The sequence below is a fragment of the Tetranychus urticae genome, chromosome 3, assembly GCF_039701765.1.
Source record: "Tetranychus urticae isolate SD_2017Ah chromosome 3, NJAU_TeUrti_SD_1.0, whole genome shotgun sequence".
NCBI classification, from domain to species: Eukaryota; Metazoa; Arthropoda; class Arachnida; order Trombidiformes; family Tetranychidae; genus Tetranychus; species Tetranychus urticae.
This window is the reverse complement of record NC_142960.1, coordinates 6,312,073-6,335,949: the sequence shown is the minus strand read 5'-3', so window position 1 is coordinate 6,335,949 and position 23,877 is coordinate 6,312,073. Positions and strand designations below refer to the sequence as shown.

The window sequence follows — 23,877 nt, the reverse complement described above, 5'->3', positions numbered from 1 at the left end:
TGTATCAACAAGATTCTTTATTATTAACATTATTAATGTATGTTTGTATTCCTCCGGAAGCTAATCAGTTTAATTTGAACAAATTAATGTTAATCAAGAAAATTAATTGTCAAGAGCGCAATGCAAAAGGTCAGAACGGAAAAAAAGGAATCAAAATTTATGGTAAAATGTAAAGAGGTTTTGATAAACAAATGTTTCCAAAGTCAACCAAAAGAGGTAAAAATATTGGAAAGAAATTTTCATTTTTGTTTAATGATTCAGGATCATAATGATTATTATGATGGTGTTATCATGATGAGTGAAACTTGTTTTTAATACCATGACCAAAGGGGTTAATTAGCCTAAAGGTAAATGTCTATTATGTGCCAACCTCTTCTGGCCTCATCATCATTATCTTGCTGATATTGTGATGTACAGAAAACCGATATTCATGTGATCGTTCAACAATCAAACAAAGGTTAAAAAGTAAATTAAGATTGATTCCCGGAAGAAGAAAGAGTTAACCAGAGAAAGGCTTTTCCTCCTCCTCTTCATCATCATCATCAACTTGCCCTGTGGTCATTTAAGGGCTACTATTCAACTTGTTGCTCCTTTAATTGTCCATCATTTTTACCCTTTTAACTCGCAAATTATTTTGTTTACAGTTTCATCTCTTTTTTTTGCTCAAATTTTCTTCATTTACTTTGTTTTAGATTTTTGAACTTTGCCTTTTTTGCTGCTATTTTGGCGCCAACCTTTTACTTTTATTTTTGCTGCGTTTTTCAGTTGCTTTCATTATTATTAATCAAATGAAATTTGATTTAATGAGTTAGGGTTAAATCGCATTGAAAAAGGTTGAAAATTGTTTCCGTATTTTGTCAGCTTTTATCATCAATCAGCTTACAGTTTTGCCTTGAAGATATTTTTATCATTTGCTTTCATTGTTTTTATGGATAAAATGTTGAGCTTTTTTGTTTCAATTATTTCCCAAATTGAATAATTGATTAATAGTGATTGATTAAAACTGTATTGTGACCAGAAACAAAAAGGATAACTGTTTAACTGTTCATTCATCTTTAACCTTACAAGTCTGCTTGCATCCTTAACGTTGCATCAATATTAACCTTCATTTTCAGTTGTGATCTTCACAATCAAGGTGATCAATTATTACAATCAAAAGGTGCTCTATGATATCACCTTAATTTACATGGAAAAACAAATCTGGTAAAAGAAGGGAAATATTTCAAACATTCGTCTTCTTCAAATCAACTGACTTTACTTTTAACTTGATATTAGCTCATCAAAATCACCATCAAAATGATCATCACAATCATCATCACAATCATCATCAGAATCATCATTAGAATCATCATTTTTCATAGCAATTCTTGAAAAGTTAATCCTTTTGATTGTGGAGGTCAATTGACTGAGAAAAGGCAATTTGCTGTAACAATAATCTTGTTGAAGCTCATAATTTAGCATTTTTCATTTTTCTTCATCAAATTGATAATATTCATAAATTATTATTAGACATGTAAATATTGGTTATCACGATCATGTGAAAGGGATAATTCTGATGATGGGTCTGAAAGGCTGACCAAACTGTCATCCAACAGGCTACATTTGAAAGTAAAATTTTAAACTTTCCCTTTAATTGTATTAACAGTCAAATTTATTATCATTTGAATCAACTTTCATCCTAAAACTTGAAATGAAACTGATAAAGTAACCTTTAAAAAGGTTAAGACCATCAATTATTATCAATTTCACTGTTTCTTTCAGAGTTAATTCATAAAGATTAACAAATATCTAATCTATTTCATGAATTGTTTCAATCTTTAATTTAAAATGTTATATTTTTACAGTCAAAATAAGTTAATTTATCAACTTTTGCATTTAATTTAATTTCAATTTGCATAATTTTGAGCGTTAAAATAAACCTTTGCTGTTAAAATAGCGAAACCTATGTAATCTATTTTCAAATAATTTTTGCTTTGAATTTGCTGTGAGATCATCAAACTTTGATGATCAAAGCCTTTTGTTACTATTTTTGTGGAATAATCTGAAATTTATTTAATTAATCGATATTTCTTTTCCAATTTTTCAATAATTTAATCATTTTTAAACTTAAATGTAGTTTAATGTTGTAATTTCATTGTCTTAAAGTTCTTCTTTTCATTCATCTTTATTCGTTTCATCTTTATGAGCTTGAACGTCTGCCTCAACAGGTATAGTCTTGTTTATGTTTTGTTACTCTACTGATTATTTATAATTTAATAAAAGTTGAACTTGATTAATCTTACAGTTTTACAATCAACCTTGTTAACATTTCTGTGCCAGCTGATTATTTCTCTACTGCACTTTCAATGGTATAAGTTATTTAATGGATAGCCAGTGGTATCGTCTGACTCTTATTATTCATCGGCTGGGATATTGTTAGATTAAGTAACAGTAATATATACACTTGCACCGGGATTACCGGTCTAAATTACCTTTTATAAAATGGTCACTCGTCAATGGTTGATTCGCTTTCTAGCCGGTAATTTGTTGGCAATTCAATTTTAGTTTGTAAGTTGCAGTTGTTTTATGACTGTGATCCTCATACATCTGTCAACTTGAATTGAACCTGTTGATTCAATCATGTATTTGGCCACTTGTTACAATCGTCTTGATGAGTTCTGGTGGATTCTCTGTTTCTCTATTCATTATGGTTATGCTTTCTTGGCCGAAACATTGATGTCCCTCTAGTAGCTTCTGAGGCTGGTTTTAAAAGCTTTTTGGTGTTTTCATCATTTTCATTGTTAATTTTACGTTCCCATCACGATTCAAAGCATCATTATTAAGCGTCTTTTCCCTTTATAATTATGATCAACATTAACACCATCAGATAATCATTGTTCTTTCATTAGTCGTATTATTCACCAATTCAAGCTGCAAAATATCTTAATCTGTGATCATCATACTCGTTCATTTTGATAGCTCTAAAGATTTGGTTCAATCAATTTTTACCTATTGAGAGTAAATAATTTGTAGATTCACTGGATATTTTCACTCACCTAAAGATATATTAATGTCTTATTGTACAGTTTTAAGCGTCAGACTTTTGCTCACAGGTTTAACAATTTACCTGGCATCTTCAATATTTGTTGGTGAGATTTATCTAGTCAAAACTGGATTAAGTTAGCAGCTCTACAATTACAGACTTATTAGACTGGTTATTGTAAGGTGAAAGTTGCATGTTTGAGAACCCATTTAATGTAAGCATTCATGTTGAGATTGAAAATTTCATTAATCATGTCATGTGAAAGTCAAAGTGAACTGTGTAACTCTGACCAATTGATCAGTTGATAATTAATTGATCCAGCAAATTTGAGATGAACCAAATTAAGCTTAGTTAGATGTCTAAATTTTAAATTACATACAATTTATTTACCAAGATATAACCAGAAGACAAATAATGGCAATAATCTTAATCTTTTTCACTTTGACTTGTATTTTTGCAGGTTTAGCTTAAAATTTAGTCACATTGCTGGTGATTACTATCTTTATTATTAATATTATTACCTATTAATCAAATCCAATAAAAGGTAAATCTCAATTGGCATTCGGTAAAAATGTTTGTCCCAAAAATATTCAATATAAGATGAAAAAAGAAAGATGCATTTACATGGAAATCTTGTAATGATTCCTGTTTGATTGCCATTTGTCATCCCTAACCACCATTGCTGTATTATTAAGGTTTTAAGGGATAATAAATCATCAACAATTACGTTGACCATTTTCAGCTGATTTCAAAATGTACATTGCTCAAGTAAACCAAGCTTTAAATGGGTAAACCTGATTGTCAAGTTAAATAGTTAATGAAAAGGCCATGCATAAAAACGATAATAATAGACGGACACATTCAGTCTTTTTTTCCTTATGAAAATTTTTTCAACTCAACCAAAAATAAAAATAATATCATAGTCATGATGGAATGACCACAGATAATTCATCTTTTCAAATAATCCTGGACAAATAATGAAAGCGTGGGTTGAATAGACAATATCATTAACTTGATGATAATTGACCGCATTTTGCTTTTTTTCACTTTCTCTGCTTTCTTCTCGTTGATTGACCACCATTCCACTCAAAATGACCATGAATTTGTTCAAGGTTTTGTTTATCATTGTTGATCAATAGAAGAAGGTCTTTACCATTATCATCATCATCTCCAAATCTCATCACCATCCCAGCATTTTTCATCCTTTAGACATTTTCTGTCTGCACTTTTTTGCTTGTTTTATAGTTGCTTGCTCCGAACAGTATTAACATCTGTAAAGGCGAAAAACGTTGTAATTATTAACCTTGCTTATTTCGTATTTCAACTGGTCAACAGATGATTGTGGTCCAGAATAGTCTATCGCAATTTTGGTAAAAAAATTATGTAAAAAACGACGTGGATAACCTTTTTACTTAAACTTGTTCATCAAGGCTGCTTTTATTTGCATAATGAAGCTTTTCGTTTCATTACAATGGCTGACTGTCCGAAAGCTGTTGATCCTGTTCGAGTTGAGCTATTAAGATGTCAAAATGAAACTTGAGCGATGATGAACATTCAATCCTCTGAAAAATCCTCCGATGTGCGAGATACAATGTCAAAAATCATTTTACTTTCCATCCAAAACTAAAATATTAGTTTAACCATTGGCCATCGTCTTGGATTAAAGCTAACACTTTAGAAGTGTAAAATACATTAACGTGTATTATCTGATTAATTGTCACCAAGACATTTTTAACCCGTCCTTTGGCTTAAAAACGGGTTTAAGTTGATTAAAACGGAAAAAATGTGTTGATAGAGTTATATAGTTTTTGATTGACAAATCTGTTATGATAAATGTTCAACCAGGTTATCACTTTGCTTTGCACATGAAGAAATATCTTATCAAAATGTCATCACTGTCAAGTCAATACATGGTTAACGATAGATACGACAAAAAGGCCTCATTAATTGATAACAAACGATAATCATCTGATACTAATGATATAAAAAAGGGTAAAAATAAATGCTACAATTAATAACTTTCTTGAAAGGCTTGTCTCGCTCTCAACAGCTGATAATTTTAATGCAAATTTAATCCGTTACTGTCTCTCATTGTAACGGCGTTTTATTTAAATTTTAATCAATCAACTTCAATAGCAATAAATGTTTGAATTTAAATATCATTCAGACAAAAATTAACTAGTCACAGATATTTAAATACCAATTCAAGTTGATAGCATTGATCAAGACAGTGATTCATTGCTAAAAAATGGTTAAAAATGAAACATTTTCACTCTTATTAACATTGGATGTACCATTGAAATCAACATGGCGTCTCATCATCATCATTACCATTATTAAGGTAAAAACAACTGAACAATATTATCATGAAAAGAAGCGTGATTTTACTTAAGGGCAAATAATATTTGTTTGATTATCATTAAAACCATAAAGAAAAGGCCAAAAAATATTTAGTTTTCTACTGATTATGATCATTGTATGAAATGATATTTTGTTGTTTTTTCAATTTTCATTCCCAAATCAAAATTAAATGATGATTCAACAGGAAAAAAATTGAACATTAATAATGTTCAACTGACAAATGCAACAATTCACAAGCAATTATATGGGATTCCCTGGTTCAAAATAAGCTGACTAATAAATTGAAATAAAAATCAACTCTCATTGAGACATTACACAGAACTATTGGATTTTGACTGTAACAGCATCTAAACAAATCTAACAATTTGACTGGATTTATTGACGGAATCTAATTAATTGTCAATCCATTTTGAATTAAAGGCAACATTGAAAACCTCAACTTTACCCAAACCAAATGAAATTCAATCTAAAACCTAAATCTTGTAATCAAATAAAGCATTACAATTGTTAACTGTCTAGGTTTAAGTGTGAAATTATATTAACATAGATTCAAATCAAATTTAGACTAAAAATAGGCTATAAATTGATGAGAATTAGGAAAAAGTTGGCGATTTTTTTCATGATTTTACTCCATTATTGTAATAACTTGATTCATGGGAAATGTTAACATTACCTTGACTTTTTTTTCAATGTTGATTGTTCATTTTACTTTCATCACTCTATCATAATCATCAACATAATTACAATTTTGAACGCCATTTGTATTGTGAAAATTTTGATTTTCTGGTTTTTACCCAAACAAACAAACTCAATTGTGATTGAGTAACAGGTATCTTAATACATTGAAAATGAACATGTTTAATTTAGTGTTTAAGATTATCAAGCAAACCAGTGAAAATTGATTTCAACTGTTAAGATGACAATAATTGTTCAGGTTTACCTAACTTTAACCTAACCTTTCCAGTTGTATTATTTATTCACCTGTTCATTGATCCAACAAGCTAAGCCAATTCACTTTTATAAATGTGTATAAATGAATGAGTATCTTAACCTCAAATTATTGGGTTTAATGGCAATCTTTCCAATACTGACTGCATTTACATTTAGACTAACAAAATTGTTTAGTTTTCAATGTAAAAATTAATCATTGAATTGATGAGCAAAGTTCAGAGGTTTCAAGTTAATTCTTGTGATTAATGATTTAACCTGTGGTATCTTGTATTAAGATGATAAGCCGGTGGGATAAATGGATATCTATACTAATCAAATCATCTGTAATTCAAAAAGGCTTTTCTCTACCATTTCATCAAATAATAAGTAAATAAATAATCTCAAGTTGAACGACTCTAATCTTGGCCATTTTTGTTTAAAATGTGGTCTTAATCAATCTCTTCTCAGCTTTAAATTAGAAGACAAAACTTCTAGTTTATTAACCTAACCTTATACTTCCTATTACCCCTTTCATTTTACTTTTATTTCTGTTCCTTCTTTGGCTTGATCCTTCCATTACTCGATTCTAACCCACTGGAAAATACTCTAATAATAATCTGCACCTTCAAGGGTAAATGCGTTTGTAAGCAAACAATCTTTTACTCCAGCTCACTCTCTTGGATCTGCTTTTGCCCTCTCTTGATTACTCTACCTGGTTTAATAGAAAATAATAATAATGATTAGAATGGTGAAAAAAATTAAAATATTGCGTGCTTGTTATCCGGTTCATTGAAACAGTTAAGTTCATTAACAGAGGAAACGAGAAGATGGTGAAGGCTATAAAGTCATTAACTTCACTATCAATTTCACTAGGTCAAGGTTCTGTTGATTATCATCAGGAAGAGGATTTAATTTTCAATTTCATCGGGATAATGGTGCAATTTGATGAAATACTTGCATTATGCCTTACAATGGATCGACGTTTGAATAACATTTGAAAATAGATGTCCCACGATGAATAACAGTTCTTGTTTTATGCAAATAATTTGATGGACAGGAATGATGACCAATTATTTAACACGGATTTCTTATTCTTTATCCTTTCTTTTCCCAGTAGAATCACTCTAGAGTATAAATTTGTCCGTTATGGGCACTCTTCTGTGGCATATCCCGAGGATATTTAGTGCCAGAAATGCCCTTCTCATCGCTTCTCTGGTCATATGTTTAACACTGGTTAGCTCAGGTAACGTATAAGTCATGAAGTGACTCTATTTAACCAAGCATATTGTATAAACGATTATCTTTTATCCTCTTGCAGCACCATTTCCATTTGGTAAATCTAGATCTCCTAAAGAAAAAGGTAAGCAGCTTGTCATCTAGAAATTTCGACCAATAAATCAACCCTGAAATTAAAATTTAAAAAATAAAGGTTAATCTTGGAATGAAAATTAAAAATTGGAATAATTTATAATATTTGTAAATAGGAACTGTACCTTGTTTTGGTTTATTCATATCCTATTCTGTGTATTAATCCAACTAGAATTTCTCAAAGTCCAAGATTATCATGTAATCAGTCCATTATTTGGATTTGTATATAGAAATAAAGGGAAGTCTATCTTATGTGATTAGGCATCATAAGCACCGCTGATAAATTATGTTGCTTTCTCAGCTAGTTTTACCATAACATCGCAAAGTATTTATTAATTTCGTTACTTACCTCAGTTAACTTGTGCATAGAAAAATGATGGACATAACTTATTAATGGAAATCGCACGAATAATTAGGACATTAATAATTTTAGTTGAATGACAAAAACAAAAAATTAGATGATTTGTTGAAATTTGAAAAAAATTTCAATTCATTGAAAAATGAAATCTAAAAATAGCTAATGCCATCTGGGGTTTGATTGAACAATCTTAGCTAACTTTGATCTCAAAACAATGATCGAGATCCCGCTCATCAATTCAACTGTTTTTTTACACATGTCTACTATTAATAGATAAAGCTTAAATAAATTATGTTTTTATTTTTTAAATTATCAATTTCTTTCAGAAAATCTGCTTTCATATGAATCGAGCTACTTATCAATAACTAATTACGATTTCTCTTCAATTTTCCAGGTTGTTACTATTTGTTAAAACACTATCAAAATGGTGAACAAATTGAAACAAATGAACCTTGTCTCAATTGTACTTGTGTTAATAGCATGTTAATGTGCTATCTTCGGGTTTGTCCCTTCATTCGACCCATTGGTGAATCATGTGTAATTGAAAAAGTGCCTGGTGAATGTTGTCCTAGGATATCCTGCCCTGATGGTAAGTTTCAACCCTTCTAATTTACACTCTGTAGCTTTGAACGATTACTCTTTTGTAGTACTTCATAGATATCTAACAATTAAGGCTATGGAATGTATAAGTTAGTGTAATTTCTTTATTAGATGCGTTTAAGTAACGTTTAATACAGCTATTCAGTAATTTGATTAAAATATTGTGAATCTATTAACAATTTATTAATGAGCAAGGAGGAGTTGCATAGGAAAATGTTATTTAAGATGCAACCACCAAAAAGATACTTTAACCCTTCCTTTTTTTCAAGAGAGTGATTAAATTTAAGTATCTGCAAGATTCAAAGATATGAAAAAGTCTTCAAGATATTAATTATTTATTCATTTAATCATTTAATAATCTATAGTTTCATAATTAATAGACTATATTCAAACTTGTAAACTTAGAGAGATTTCTACTCATCAGCTAAATTTTATTAACTTTTTAAAATAATTAATTTTTCACCCAATTGCATCATTTTTGCTTAATTATTTATGCGTAAATTTATGCTTATAATTTAATTTTCTTGCAGGACCAGACCCTGAACCTGATCCTGACCCAGAGTCAGACCCTGAGCCTGAAGGACTTTTGTCATTATCATCATCAACAACTGTAACAACAACGACAACCACAACAACCACACCAAGTCCAATTGAAGGTCCAGGTAATTGATGTACCAATCGACTTTACATAGAAACTCAATTAAATTGGGATTTTAAGATGAAAACCTTTTCTCATAACTAATATTAACTTACATCATTGCAGGATGTTATATTAATGGTCAACATCATCGTGAAGGAAGTCAAATCCCGTCCGAAACGGGAAAATCTTGTGAAATATGTTATTGTATACGAAATACTTCAGCTTGTATTATACAAGAATGTGCCTTATCGGTCGCTGGATGCCAACCAATTTATCAAAAGGGCGAATGTTGCCCGTCTCGCTATAAATGTGGTAAGTTTTTATCGAGAATTCTCCTTGTATTCCGTTAGTTGATCTAATTTAACTGAATTTTGTATCTCTTATCATTCTTATTCTAAGGTGCTGAAGCAGCAACAACAGTTCCCCCTGATTCTAGATATTCTATTGGAACTGGCGAAGGCTGTATGCTCAATGGAAAGTATTATGCTGATGGACAAGCTGTAGCTTCAACTGAACCTTGTGAACACTGTTATTGTATGCGAAATGAAATTGTCTGTGCTATTGAGGAGTGTAAACCACCTTGTGATGGATGCGTCCCAATACCTAGTGAGACAGATAAGTGTTGTCCTGAGCGATATGAATGTGGTAAGCTGACTTTTCTTAAGATTAAGATTTTTTCTATTGTTAATTTAATTTTAACCTTTTATCTTTGCCAATTTTTTAATTCCTTTAAGCTGCTCCAACACGTAAATTACCCTCGAAAAGTGTTTTAGCTGGTAATATGACAGTGGTACATCGTAAATTACCGTCGACAACAACCGTAAAAGTCGTGGAGTCGACAACTTCCTTACCTCGAACAAGCGTTGATAAAATGTTGTCAAGATCAGAAACACCAGCTGATGGACGTAAAGATGATATTTTACTTCCACATGACGATAAATTTACTCCGTCTGAACTTTCAATTTCAAGTACAAGCACTAAACCTGGTTCAACTAAATCAGAAAAGAAAGACTCGTCATCAACTCATTACATGATGATGGACATTACATCAACATCACTTCCAAGTAGTATACCACCAACAACATCGGTTTATCCACGTCGTCCAATGAATGGAAATGAACCTTCTCAGCCTAGAAAAGAGATTGGACCATTTTCACCCATAGAATCATTTACTGAAGGCTATCCTACCCGAGTAACATGGAAAAAGACTGAACCTAGTAAAAGACCAGCACCCACTCCTGGTGTTATTCCTGGTGAAGGTTAGTTTAATTGAATCAAACATTAATTCGCTTTATAATTATTAACCTTTTCCTCATCAATCATAGGTATTTGTCGCCATAGTGGGAAAATTTATCAAAATGGTGAAGAAGTCGCAAATAGTGATCCTTGTGTTGAATATTGTGTTTGCATCAATAGTGTCATATACTGTGATGAAATATTATGTGAACCACATCAAAATACCGACCCAACAGTTAAATGTGTTCCAATCAAACACATTGATCGATGCTGTACTCGTTATAACTGCTGTAAGTAAAAAATTGTTTCTAATCAAACTTGCATTTGATAAAAAATCTAAAATTTTTAATCTCTTTTATTATTCTTTTATCAGTCAAAATCCCAGCAGATGCCTCAAACAGAACTACTGTTATGCCTACTTCAGTAACAGGTAATTTTCAATGTTAATTCTTATAATTCTTATGCGCGTGTAGCAGTTATTCATAAAACATGACAATTTAAATCATATGATTTTAACCGATATTCCTCTTAAAACAGGAACTGCTTCATCTGTTCTGCCATCCACGACAGAAACATTTACTACCTCTATTGGTAGTACAAGTGTTGAGCCTAGCCAAAGCAGGCAGGGAGAGGGCGAACGATATGATACACGACTAGTTATTTTGAGCCAAACAACAACTCATCCTGGTACTACTCGAATACCTGTATCTGCTATTACAGGTACCGGAGATGCAAGAATTGACGGTATAACTACTGTCAAAGATTACACAACGAAAACTGCTATTGCAGATGTTACGACAGAATATTCAGTTGAACAAACTACAAGCAGAACTACAAGTAAATCCTCACCATCATCACCATCTTCATATGCTACATCAACGTCAAGATCCGAATCTAAAGATGCAGCAATTGAATCATCTACGACGCAAGCATCAGTCCAAGAAACTTCACCACAAAAGATTGATCAACCGACTACAAGATCAGCTGCGTTTGAATCAATTGCGACAACTACAAGGTCAAGTTCAACCTTATCCACGACGAGTAGCACAATATTTAATTTAACATCAGCAGATGGAACTGAAACTACAACAATTGCAAGTGGAATGACAACTAAGTTAGAGGATGAGGATAAGGTAGACGTAAAGCAAAGTTCATCAACAAAATTACCGTCTACTACAATATCAAGTAGTTTAGGTGTTTCGGATATTGGAGAAGTTACAACAGCATATCCAGTTGATCAAACTACAATCAGATCGACAAGTAAATCTACAGAATCATCATCAACATCTTCATCATATGTTACATCAACCTCAAGACCAGAATCTAAAGATGCACCAATTGCATCATCTACAACAACTGAAAAATCAGTACAAGAAACTTCACCACAAGAAATTGATCAACCAACTACAAGATCAGAAGAGTACGAATCAAATGATACAACTACAAGAGCAAGTTCAACCTTATCCACAATGAGTAAAACAACATTTAATCCAACATCAGCAGATGATGTAACTGAAACTACAACAATTCTAAGTGAAATGATAACTAAGTTAGAAGATGAGGATAAGGTAGACGTAGAGCAAAGTTCATCAACAAGATTGCCGTCTACTACAATATCAAGTAAATCTCCAGAATCATCAACATCTTATGTTACATCAACCTCAAGACCAGAATCTAAAGATGCAGCAATGGAAACATCTACAACAACGGAAAAATCAGTCCAAGAAACTTCTTCAAAAGAAAACGATCAATCAACTACAAGATCAAAAGACAAATCAACTGATACAACTACAACATCAAGTGTTTCAGATATTGAAGATGTTACGACGGAATATTTAGTTGAACAAACTACAATCAGAACAACGAGTAAATCCACACCATCATCAACACCACCATCATTTGTTACATCTACCACAATACCAGAATCTAAAGATGCAGCAATGGAATTATCCCCAACAACGGAAAAATCAGTCAAAGAAACTTCTCCGAAAGAAAATGATCAATCGACTATAAGATCAATAGACGAAACAATTGATACAACTACAAGATCAAGTCCAACTTTATCCACGACGAGTAAAACAACATTTAATTTAACATCAGCAGATGATGTAACTGAAATTACAACGATTTCGAGTGAAATGACAACTAAGTTAATCGATGAGGATGAAATAGCCGTAAAGCAAAGTTCATCACCAAGATTGCCGTCTACTACAATATCAAGTAGTTCGGGTGTTATAGATATTGAAGATGTTACAACAGCATATCCAATTGATCAAACTACCATCCAAACAACAAGTAAATCAACACCATCATCAGCATCATATGCTACATCAACCACACTACCAGAATCTAGAGATGCACCAATTGCATCATCTACAACAACTGAAAAATCAGTCCAAGAAACTTCACCACAAGAAATTGATCAACCAACTACAAGATCAGAAGAGTACACTTCAAATGATACAACTACAAGATTACCGTCTACTACAAGATCAAGTAGTATAGATGTTTCAGATATTCAAGATGTTACAACAGAATATTCAGTTGATCAAACTACAATCAGACCGACAACTAAATCTACAGAATCATTATCATCATCTCCTTCAAATGTTACATCTACTTCAATACCAGAATCTAAAGATGCAGCAAGTGAATCACTTACAACGGAAAAATCAATCCAAGAAACTTCTCCACAAGAAATTGATCAACCCACTACAAGATCAGAAGAGTACGAATCAATTGCAACAACTACAAGAGCAAGTCCAACCTTATCCACGACAAGCAAAGCAACATTCAATTTAACATCAGCAGATGATGTAAGTGAAACTACCACAATTTCAAGTGAAATGACAACTATGTTAGAGGATGACGAAAAGGTAGACGTGAGGCAAAGTTCATCTACAAGATTGCCGTCTACTACAACATCAAGTGGTGCAGATATCGAAGATGTTACGACAGAATATTCAGTTAAACAAACGCCAATCAGAACTACGAGTAAATCTACAGAATCATCAACATCGTCATCATTTGTTACATCTACCACAATACCAGAATCTGCAGATGCAGCAATGGAAACATTTACAACGGAAAAATCAGTCAAAGAAACTTCACCACAAGAAATTGATCAACCAACTACAAGATTAGCTGAATACGAATCAATTGATACAACTACAAGAGCAAGTGCAACCTTATCCACGACGAGTAGCACACCATCTAATTTAACATCAGCAGATAGAACTGAAACTACAACCATTCCAATTGAAATGACAACTAAGTTAGTGCTTGATGATAAGGTAGACGTAAAGCAAAGTTCATCAACAAGATTGCCGTCTACTACAATATCAAGTAGTTCAGGTGTTCCAGATATTGATGATATTACAACAGAATTTTCAGTTGATCAAACTACAATCAGCACTACAAGTAAATCGACAGAACCACCATCGATATCATCTTCATCGTATGTTACATCTACTACAATAACAGAATTCAAAGATGCAGCAAGTGAATCATCTACAACGGAAAAATCAATCCAGGAAACTTCTCCACAAGAAATTCAACAACCAACTACTAGATTAGCTGAATACGAATCAATTGATACAACTACAAGATCAAGTCCAATCTTATCAACGACGAGCAAAGCAACATTCAATTTAACATCAACAGATGCAACTGCAATTACAACAATTTCAAGTGAAATAACAACTAAGTTAGAGGATGACGATAAGGTAGACATAGAGCAAAATGCATCTACAAGATTGCCGTCTACTAGAGTATCAAGTGTTTCAGATATTGAAGACGTTACAACAGAATATCCAGTAGCACAAACTACAATCAGAACTACAATTAGATCCACACCATCATCAACACCACCATCATTTGTTACATCAACCATAATACCAGAATCTAAAGATGCAGCAATGGAATTATCCCCAACAACGCAACAATCTGTCCAAGAAACTTCTCCAAATGAAAATGATCAATCAAAAACAAGATCAGGAGACGAATCAACTGAAACAACTACAAGATCGAATGTTTCAGATATTGAAGATGTAACAACAGAATTTTCAGTTGATCAAACTACGATCAGAACTACAAGTAAATCAACACCATCATATGTTACATCTAACAAAATAGCAGAATCTAAAGATGCAGCAATTGAATCATTTACAACAACGGAAAAACCAGTCCAAGAAACCTCTCCGATAGAAATTGATCAACCGACTACAAAAGCGTCAGAGTACGAATCCATTGATACAACTACAAGAGCAAGTTCAACTTTATCCACGACGAAGAGCACAACATTCAATTTAACATCCGAAGATGATGTAAGTGAAACTACAACAATTTCAAGTGAAATGACAACTAAGTTAGTGGATGACGATAAGCAAAGTTCATCACCAAGATTGCCGTCTACTACAATATCAAGTAGTTCAGGTGTTTCAGATATTGATGATGTTACAACAGCATATCCAGTTGATCAAACTACGATCAGAGCTACGAGTAAATCCACAGATGTATTATCATCATCTCCATCATATGATACATCTACTACAATACCAGAATCTAAAGATGCAGACACAACAACAAGATCAAGTCCAACCTTATCCACGACGAGTAAAACAACATTTAATTTAACATCAGCAGATGAAACTGATGAAATTACAACAATTTCGAGTGGAATGACAACTAATTTAACGGATGAGGATGAGGTCGCTGTAAAGCAAAGTTCATCAACAAAATTGCCGTCTACTACAACATCAAGTGTTGCAGATATTGACGATGTTACGACAGCATATCCAGTAGATCAAACTACGATCAGAGCTACGAGTAAATCTACACCATCATCATATGTTACATCAACCACAAGACCAGCATCTAAAGATGCAGAAATTGCCTCATCCACAACGGAAAAATCAGCCCAAGAAACTTCGCCAACGGAAATTGAACAACCAACTACAAGATCAGAAGAGCCCGACCCAATTGATACAACTACAAGATTACCGTCTACAAGAAAGAGTAGTTCAGGTGTTTCAGATATTGAAGATGTTACAACAGAATATTCAGTTGATCAAACTACAATCAGACCTACGAGTAAATCTACAGAATCATCATCAACATCTTCATCATATGTTACATCAACCTCAAGACCAAAATCTACAACAACTGAAAAATCAACTCAAGAAACTTGGCCCCAAGAAATTGATCAACCAACTACAAAATCAGAAGAGTACGAATCAATTGAAACGACTACAAGATCAAGTAGTTTAGGTGTTTTAGATATTACAGATGTTACAACAGCATATCCAGTTGATCAAACTACCATCAGAGCTACAAGTAAATTCACATCGTCATCATATGTTACAACTATAACAATACCAGAATCTAAAGATTCAGCATTTGAATCATCTACAACAACGGAAAAGTCAATCCAAGAAACCTCTTCACAAGAAATTGAACAACCAACTACAAGGGCAGCTGCGTTTGAATCAATTGATACAACTACAAGATCAAGTACAGATATTGAAGATGTAACAACGGAATATACAGTTGATCAAACTACCATCAGAACTACAAGTAAGCCCAAATCATCATATGCTACATCTACCACAGTACCTGAATCTGAAGTTGCAACTATTGTGTCATCTACAACGCAAAAATCAGTCCAAGAAACTTCTTCGAAGGAAATTGATCAATCAACTACAAGTCCAACCTTATCCACGACGAGTAAAACAACATTTAATTTAACATCAGCAGATGATGTAACTGTAACTACAACAATTTCAAGTGAAATGACAACTAAGTTAGAGGATGACGATAAGGTAGACATAAAGCAAAGTTCATCAACAAGATCATCAAGTAGTTTAGGTGTTTCAGATATTCAGGATGTTACAACAGAATATTCAGTTGATCTAACTACAATCAGAACTACAAGTAAATCCACAGAATCATCATCATCAACTTATGTGACATCAGTCACAAGCCCCGAATCTGACGATACAGCAATTCAATCATCTACAACAACAGAAAAATCAGCCCAAGAAACTTCTCCAAAGGATGTTGAACAACCAACTACTAGATCAGGCGAGCACGAATCAATTGATACAACTACAAGATCTAGTAGTTTAGGTGTTTCAGATATTGAAGATGTAACAACAGAATATACAGTTGATCAAACTACAATCAAACCTACAAGTAAAACCACAGATTCATTATCATCATCTCCATCATATGATACAACAACCACAATACCAGAATCTAAAGATGTTGACACAACTACAAGATCAAGTCCAACCTTATCCACGACGAGTAAAACAACATTTAATTTAACATCAGCAGATGATGTAACTGAAATTACAACAATTTCGAGTGAAATGACAACTAAGTTGATCGATGAGGATGAGGTAGCTGTAAAGCAAAGTTCATCACCAAGATTGCCGTCTACTACAATATCAAGTAGTTCAGGTGTTCCAGATATTGATGATGTTACAACAGCATATCCAATTGATCAAACTACCATCCAAACTACAAGTAAATCAACACCATCGTCACCATCATATGCTACATCAACCACACCACCAGAATCTAAAGATGCAGCAATTGAATCATCTACAACGCAAAAATCAGTCGCAGAAACTTCACCACAAGAAATCGGTCAACCAACTACAAGATCAGAAGAGCACGAATCAATTGATACAACTACAAGATTACCGTCTACTACAAGAATAAGTAGTTCAGGTGTTTCAGATATTGAAGATGTTACAACAGAATATTCAGTTGATCAAACTACAATCAGACTCACAAGTAAATCTACAGAATCCTTATCATCATCTCCAACATATGATACATCTACTTCAATACCAGAATCTAAAGATGCAGCAAGTGAATCACTTACAACGGAAAAATCAATCCAAGAAACTTCCCCACAAGAAATTGATCAACCCACTACAAGATCAGAAGAGTACGAATCAATTGCAACAACTACAAGAGCAAGTCCAACCTTATCCACGACAAGGAAAGCAACATTCAATTTAACATCAACAGAAAGAACTGAAATTACAACAATTTCAAGTGAAATAACAACTAAGTTAGAGGATGACGATAAGATTGACGTAGAGCAAAGTTCATCAACAAGATTGCCGTCTACTACAGTATCAAGTAGTCCAGGTGTTTTAGATATTGAGGATGTAACAACAGCATTCTCAATTGATCCAAGCACCATCCAAACTACAAGTAAATCCACACCATCATATGCTATATCAACCACAATACCAGAATCTAAAGATGAAGCAATTAAATCATCTACAAAATCAGTCCAAGAAATTGATCAACCAACTACAAGATCAGAAGAGTACGAATCAATTGATACAACTACAAGAACAAGTCCAACCTTATCCACGACGAGTAGCACAACATTTAATCTAACATCAGCAGATAGAACTGAAACTACAACAATGCCAAGTGAAATGACAACTAAATTAGAAGATGACGATAAGGTAGACGTGAAGCAAAGTTCATCAACAAGATTGCCGTCTACATCAATATCAAGTAGCCCAGGTGTTTTAGATATTGAAGATGTAACAACAGCATTCCCAATTGATCAAACTACCATCCAAACTACGAGCAAATCTACACCATCATTTGCTACATCAACCACAATACCAGAATCTAAAGATGAAGCAATTAAATCATCTACAAAATCAGTCCAAGAAATTGATCAACCAACTACAAGATCAGAAGAGTACGAATCAATCGATACAACTACAAGAGCAAGTGTTTCAGATATTGAAGATATTACAACAGAATATTCAGTTGAACAAACATCAATAAGAACTACAAGTAAAGTATCAGAATCATCCGCACCATCATCATATGCTACATCAACCACAATTCCAGAATCTAAAGATGCAGCAATGAAATCATCTACAACAACGCAAAAATCAGTCCAAGAAACAAGATCAGAAGACTACGAATCAATTGATACAACTACAAGATCAAGTAGTTTAGGTGTTACAGATATTGAAGATGTAACAACGGAATATACTGTTGATCAAACTACCATCAGAACTACAAGTAAACTCAAATCATCATCTTCATCATATGCTACTTCTACCACAGTACTAGAATCTGAAGTTGCAACAATTGTATCATCTACAACGCCAAAATCAGTCCAAGAAATTTCCCCGAAGGAAATTGATCAATCAACTACAAGATCAGAAGACGAATCAATTGATACAACTACAAGAGCAAGTAGTTCAGGTGTTTCAGATTTTGTAGATGTTACAACAGAATATCATGTTGATCAAACCACAATCAGACCTACGAGTAAATCCACAACGTTGTCACTAACATCTTCATCATATGTTACATCAACCTCAAGCCCCGAATCTAAAGATGCAGCAAGTGAATTATCTACAACGGAAAAATCAATCCAAAGAACTTCTGTACGAGACTTTGAACAACCAACTACGAAAGCAAGTAGTTTAGATGTTTCAGATATTGAAGATGTTACAATAGTTGATCAAACTACCATCACACCTACAAGTAAATCTACAGAATCATCATCATCATCTTCATCATTTGCTACATCTACCACAGTACTAGAATCAGAAGAACCAACAATTTTGTCATCTACAACGCAAAAATCAGTCCAAGAAACCTCTCCAATAGAAATTGAACAACCAACTACAAGATCAGGAGAGTACGAATCAATTGATACAACTACAAGAACAAGTCCAACCTTATCCACGACGAGTAGCACAACATTTAATCTAACATCAGCAGATAGAACTGAAACTACAACAATGCCAAGTGAAATGACAACTAAATTAGAAGATGACGATAAGGTAGACGTGAAGCAAAGTTCATCAACAAGATTGCCGTCTACATCAATATCAAGTAGCCCAGGTGTTTTAGATATTGAAGATGTAACAACAGCATTCCCAATTGATCAAACTACCATCCAAACTACGAGCAAATCTACACCATCATTTGCTACATCAACCACAATACCAGAATCTAAAGATGAAGCAATTGAATCATCTACAACGGAAAAATCAATCCAAGAAACTTCTCCAAAGGAAATTGATCAATCAACTACAAGATCTGAAGAGTACGAATCAATTGATACAACTACAAAAGCAAGTGTCTCAGATATTGAAGATGTAACAACAGAATATACAGTTGATCAAACTACAATCAGAACTACAAGTAAATCTACACCATCATCACCATCATATGCTACATCAACCACAATAGAATCTAAAGATGCAGAAATTGCCTCATTTACAACAACGCAAATATCTGTTCAAGAAACTTCTCCAAAAGAAATTGATCAATCAACTACAAGATCAGAAGAGTACGAATCTATTGCAACAACTACAAGATCAAGTCCATCCTCGACGAGCAAAGCAACATTCAATTTAACATCAGCAGGTGATGTAACTGAAACTACACCAACTTCGAGTGAAATGACAACTGTGTTAGAGGATGACGAAAAGGTAGACGTGAAGCAAAGTTCATCAACAAGATTGCCGTCTACTACAACTTCAAGTGTTTCAGATATTGAAGACGTTACAACAGAATATACAGTTGAACAAACTACAATCAGAACTACGGATAAATCTACAGAATCATCAACATCATCAGCATTTGTTACATTTACTACAATACCAGAATCGAAAGATATAGCAATGGCATCATCTCCAACAACGCAAAAATCAGTCCAAGAAACTTCTCCAAAAGAAAATGATCAATCAACGACAAGATCAGGAGAGGAATCAACTGGAACAACTACAAGATCAAGTGTTTCAGATATTGAAGATGTAACAACAGCATATCCAATTGATCAAACTACCACCCAAGCTACAAGTAAATCCACACCATCATATGCTACATCAACCACACCACCAGAATCTAAAGATGCAGCAATTGAATCATCTACAACGCAAAAATCCTCCCAAGAAACTTCACCACAAGAAATTGATCAACCAACAACAAGATCAGAAGAGCATGAATCAATTGATACAACTACAAGATTACCGTCTACTACAAGATCAAGTAGTATAGGTGTTTCAGATATTCAAGATGTAACAACAGAATATGCAGTTGATCAATTTACAATCAGACCTACAGGTAAATCTACAGAATCATCATCGACATCTTCATCATATGTTACAACAACCACAAGACCAGAAGCTAAAGATGCAGCAATGGAAACATCTACAACGGAAAAATCAATCCAAGAAACTTCTCCACAAGAAATTGATCAACCCATTACAAGATCAGAAGAGTACGAATCAATTGCAACAACTACAAGAGCAAGTTCAACCTTATCCACGACGAAGAGCACAACATTTAATTTAACATCAGCAGATGATGTAAGTGAAACTACAACAATTTCAAGTGGAATGACAACTAAGTTAGAGGATGAGGATAAGGTAGACGTAAGGCACAGTTCATCTACAAGATTGCCGTCTACTACAACATCAAGTGTTGCAGATATTGAAGATGTTACGACAGAATATTCAGTTAAACAAACTACAATCAGAACTACGAGTAAATCTACAGAATCATCAACATCTTCATCATATGTTACAACAACCACAAGACCAGAATCTAAAGATGCAGCAAGTGAAGTAGCTGCAACGGAAAAATCAATTCAAGAAACTTCACCACAAGAAATTGATCAATCAACTACAAGATCAGACGAGTACGAATCAGTTGCAAAAACTACAAGATCAATACCAACCTCATCTACGACACGTAAAGCAACATTTAATTTAACTTCACCAGATGAATCCCACGAATCAACATTCAGAGAAGGCTCTGTCGCTGTGGACACAGTCACAACGCCAATCACGTTCTCCAGCACTGAATTCAATGAAACTTCTTACACAACCTTTGCGACAACATATGTCAGGCCCACAGCATCAATCCTAGCTGTAACTCCAGAGTCAATTAAATATAATGTTTCAGACGTCAAAATACATTCAACTACTTCTTCATCAACTCAAGAGTCTCTAGTCACTGATATTCCACGTGAGTCATCAACTTTCGAAATAGTTCACCTTCCTCTTTCAACTCAGACGACTACATTTTCAAGTGAAGTCAGTTCTGATGTGCCATTCATAATTTCAACGGGAATTCGAATGGATAAAGCTGAAGTGACAACAATGGCTACTTCAGCAATGGTAACTAATGTTACTCGAACACCAATACCGTTTGGTGAGAGCCTTCACCGCTCCAATGAAACATTAACCTCTGAATGGTTGACTACCTATACTGCTGGGGCCATAGATGATATTGATCATATTGTAAATGCTTCAATTACTGGTACACCTACAATCACTTCAACTTCAGATTCACGCTCGTCAAGCAGCATTTCCACTAGTACAGTGCCCACAACTCAATTTGGTTCAACAAAACAAGATAAAAGTTCAACCGAGCTTCCAATTACAACAAAATTAGTCGATCCAATTAACTATTCTACAACACCAATCGCCAAATCACGAGAAGAAGTGGAAGGCAAAATTGAATTGTCAACAGTCAGTACTCACGCAACTTCACAAGATAGATACAATATTACCAAAGATACAAGTCTGTTTGACAGCTCAGCAACAATTTCGATTCAAAGTACAGAAAAGTCAACTCTATCAACGACAATAGCTACACCAACAGTCACCGAGCCACCAGCAACTCGACAAGATAATTTAACCAGCCAGGCTGATGGAATTGAGGATTCATGTAAGTAACTATTTGATTATCATTAATAGATTAAAATTGATTATTACCTTCCCATCCTGTTTACATCGATTGGAATTTTTATAAAAATCTAATTCTAACGCATTTCTGTTTCTTCCTCATTAGCCTGTGTATTTAATGGTAAAATTTATCAATCAGCTGAACAAATTCCAAGACCACATCCATGTGATTTTTGCTTCTGCTTCCGAGGAGACATTATCTGTCTACAACAAACTTGCCCACCTCCAATACCAAATTGTTATGAAACAACAATTGAGGGATTCTGTTGTCCACGTTATGAGTGTCGTAAGTATCTTTACATCCTTCCAATCCTACTTTAAATATAAATTGATTTACTAATTATATCATTCTTGTCCCTTTCAGCTGTTCATATATCAACTGTCAATGTAACTTCAACAACACCTTTACCTTTCTTAAGGACAACCACTCAAGTAAAAGGTAAGTTTTCTGCATTTTCCTTTGTTTTATTTAAATAATTAATAACAATTTTTTTGATTTTCTATCAGGTTGCGAAGTAAATGGCTCAATGTACCCATTAGGACAAGTAATCAAACCCGCAAGTGGTCCATGTATGGAATGTAAATGTGAAGTTGATGGTGTAATGAGATGTAACCCACAAAATTGTTCACCACAATCGCCTCTTTTACTCCGCATGAATCGAAGTTATTTTTCCAAAAACAAACGCTAAATTTTATCTTAATAGCCACTAGACTCAATTAATGTTACAAATTGCTTCTTTTTTCACCAAATCTTGATTATTTAAAAGGGGAAAGAAAAAAGAAACCAAGTCAAGCCATCGTCATAACTATTTTCAACCATTTCCTTTTTCTAAATTGCTCATCTTAATCATTACCATTATTCATGACCATCATTAACTCACTCATCACCTGGGATCAATTGTTCCGTCCAACTGTGATCATTTTGTATTATTTTTTGTATTTCATTTCATCTCATCAATTTTTTTCGCCTTCATCAATTCACCACTCATCGCCAAAATACTTCAAAAGCCATCCAATCTAAATTCAGAAGCAACTCAAATCAACTTTCATTGTTGCATATTGTATTCACCTTTTATAAATATAAAAATATAAATAGGTTCATATATAAATATATCAATGTATTTATCCAGTGTTGTGCTTATTTGTCAAATCCCCGTTTGTTTTACATAGACTTTGGTGCCAAAAAGCAAACCTGATGCCTTATATCTATACAACTTCAATTTTCATCAATAGACTTGGTTAGTGGAACACAAAATTTAATTTAGATCAAACTTCCAACCAAAACTATTCAGATAATTTTCATATTAATCATGTAAATTGCAAATTCACTAAAAAATAATCGGTAACAATAGTTGACAATAATGTAATATCAGACAATAACAGGGTCTTTGTAAAAGGGGATCTGAAATAGACTCGGACTTCTTCTCCATTGTAAAATAATTTATCTTAATTTTCATCTCTTTGTACCATTCATCTTATTGAGTTGTTCAATCATGGTTTTTATTTATCATGCTAAATATCGCCTTAATTACCAGCAAACGTAACTTGCTATTGTATCAAATTACTGTTCTGCCAAAATAAATTTCCTCTTGTATAAATGTCG

The 23,877-nt window shown here is 33.4% G+C and overlaps 1 protein-coding gene and 2 long non-coding RNA genes across 7 annotated transcripts; 2 read left to right on the top strand and 1 right to left on the bottom strand.

The window, feature by feature from the left end:
* The first annotated feature begins 1,925 nt into the window (after nucleotides 1-1,925).
* Nucleotides 1,926-2,835, top strand: LOC149093260 (uncharacterized). Its single transcript, XR_016199557.1, has 2 exons — nucleotides 1,926-2,207; nucleotides 2,285-2,835. It is a non-coding gene; the product is annotated as an uncharacterized LOC149093260 (long non-coding RNA).
* Nucleotides 2,836-3,505: 670 nt separating this feature from the next.
* Nucleotides 3,506-8,189, bottom strand: LOC107371340 (uncharacterized). Of its 5 annotated transcripts, none has more exons than XR_016199552.1 (6): nucleotides 8,031-8,189; nucleotides 7,807-7,925; nucleotides 7,268-7,716; nucleotides 6,823-7,021; nucleotides 4,427-4,996; nucleotides 3,506-4,293 (listed from the first exon to the last, which is right to left on the bottom strand). It is a non-coding gene; the product is annotated as an uncharacterized LOC107371340 (long non-coding RNA). The 5 variants fall into 5 exon arrangements; XR_016199553.1 differs by having other exon boundaries at nucleotides 6,840-7,021; XR_016199554.1 differs by having other exon boundaries at nucleotides 6,854-7,021.
* LOC107371338 (uncharacterized) lies at nucleotides 7,442-23,399 on the top strand. Its single transcript, XM_015939391.3, has 13 exons — nucleotides 7,442-7,556; nucleotides 7,632-7,673; nucleotides 8,434-8,628; nucleotides 9,170-9,301; nucleotides 9,403-9,591; nucleotides 9,679-9,924; nucleotides 10,014-10,538; nucleotides 10,605-10,805; nucleotides 10,889-10,945; nucleotides 11,053-22,257; nucleotides 22,381-22,560; nucleotides 22,639-22,713; nucleotides 22,782-23,399. The coding sequence occupies exons 1-13, from the start codon at nucleotides 7,460-7,462 to the stop codon at nucleotides 22,961-22,963; spliced, it is 13,326 nt and encodes a 4,441-aa protein (XP_015794877.2). The 5' UTR covers nucleotides 7,442-7,459; the 3' UTR covers nucleotides 22,964-23,399.
* The last annotated feature ends 478 nt before the right edge of the window (nucleotides 23,400-23,877 follow it).

What these genes read in the sequence shown, in the direction of transcription:
- LOC107371338 (XM_015939391.3), top strand. Translation starts at nt 7,460, where the DNA reads ATGGGCACTCTTCTGTGGCATATCCCGAGGATATTTAGTGCCAGAAAT. An exon ending in AAGTCCAATTGAAGGTCCAG is followed by an intron (nt 9,302 to 9,402) that starts GTAATTGATGTA and finishes ACATCATTGCAG; the next exon opens with GATGTTATATTAATGGTCAA. An exon ending in TTGTCCACGTTATGAGTGTC is followed by an intron (nt 22,561 to 22,638) that starts GTAAGTATCTTT and finishes TGTCCCTTTCAG; the next exon opens with CTGTTCATATATCAACTGTC.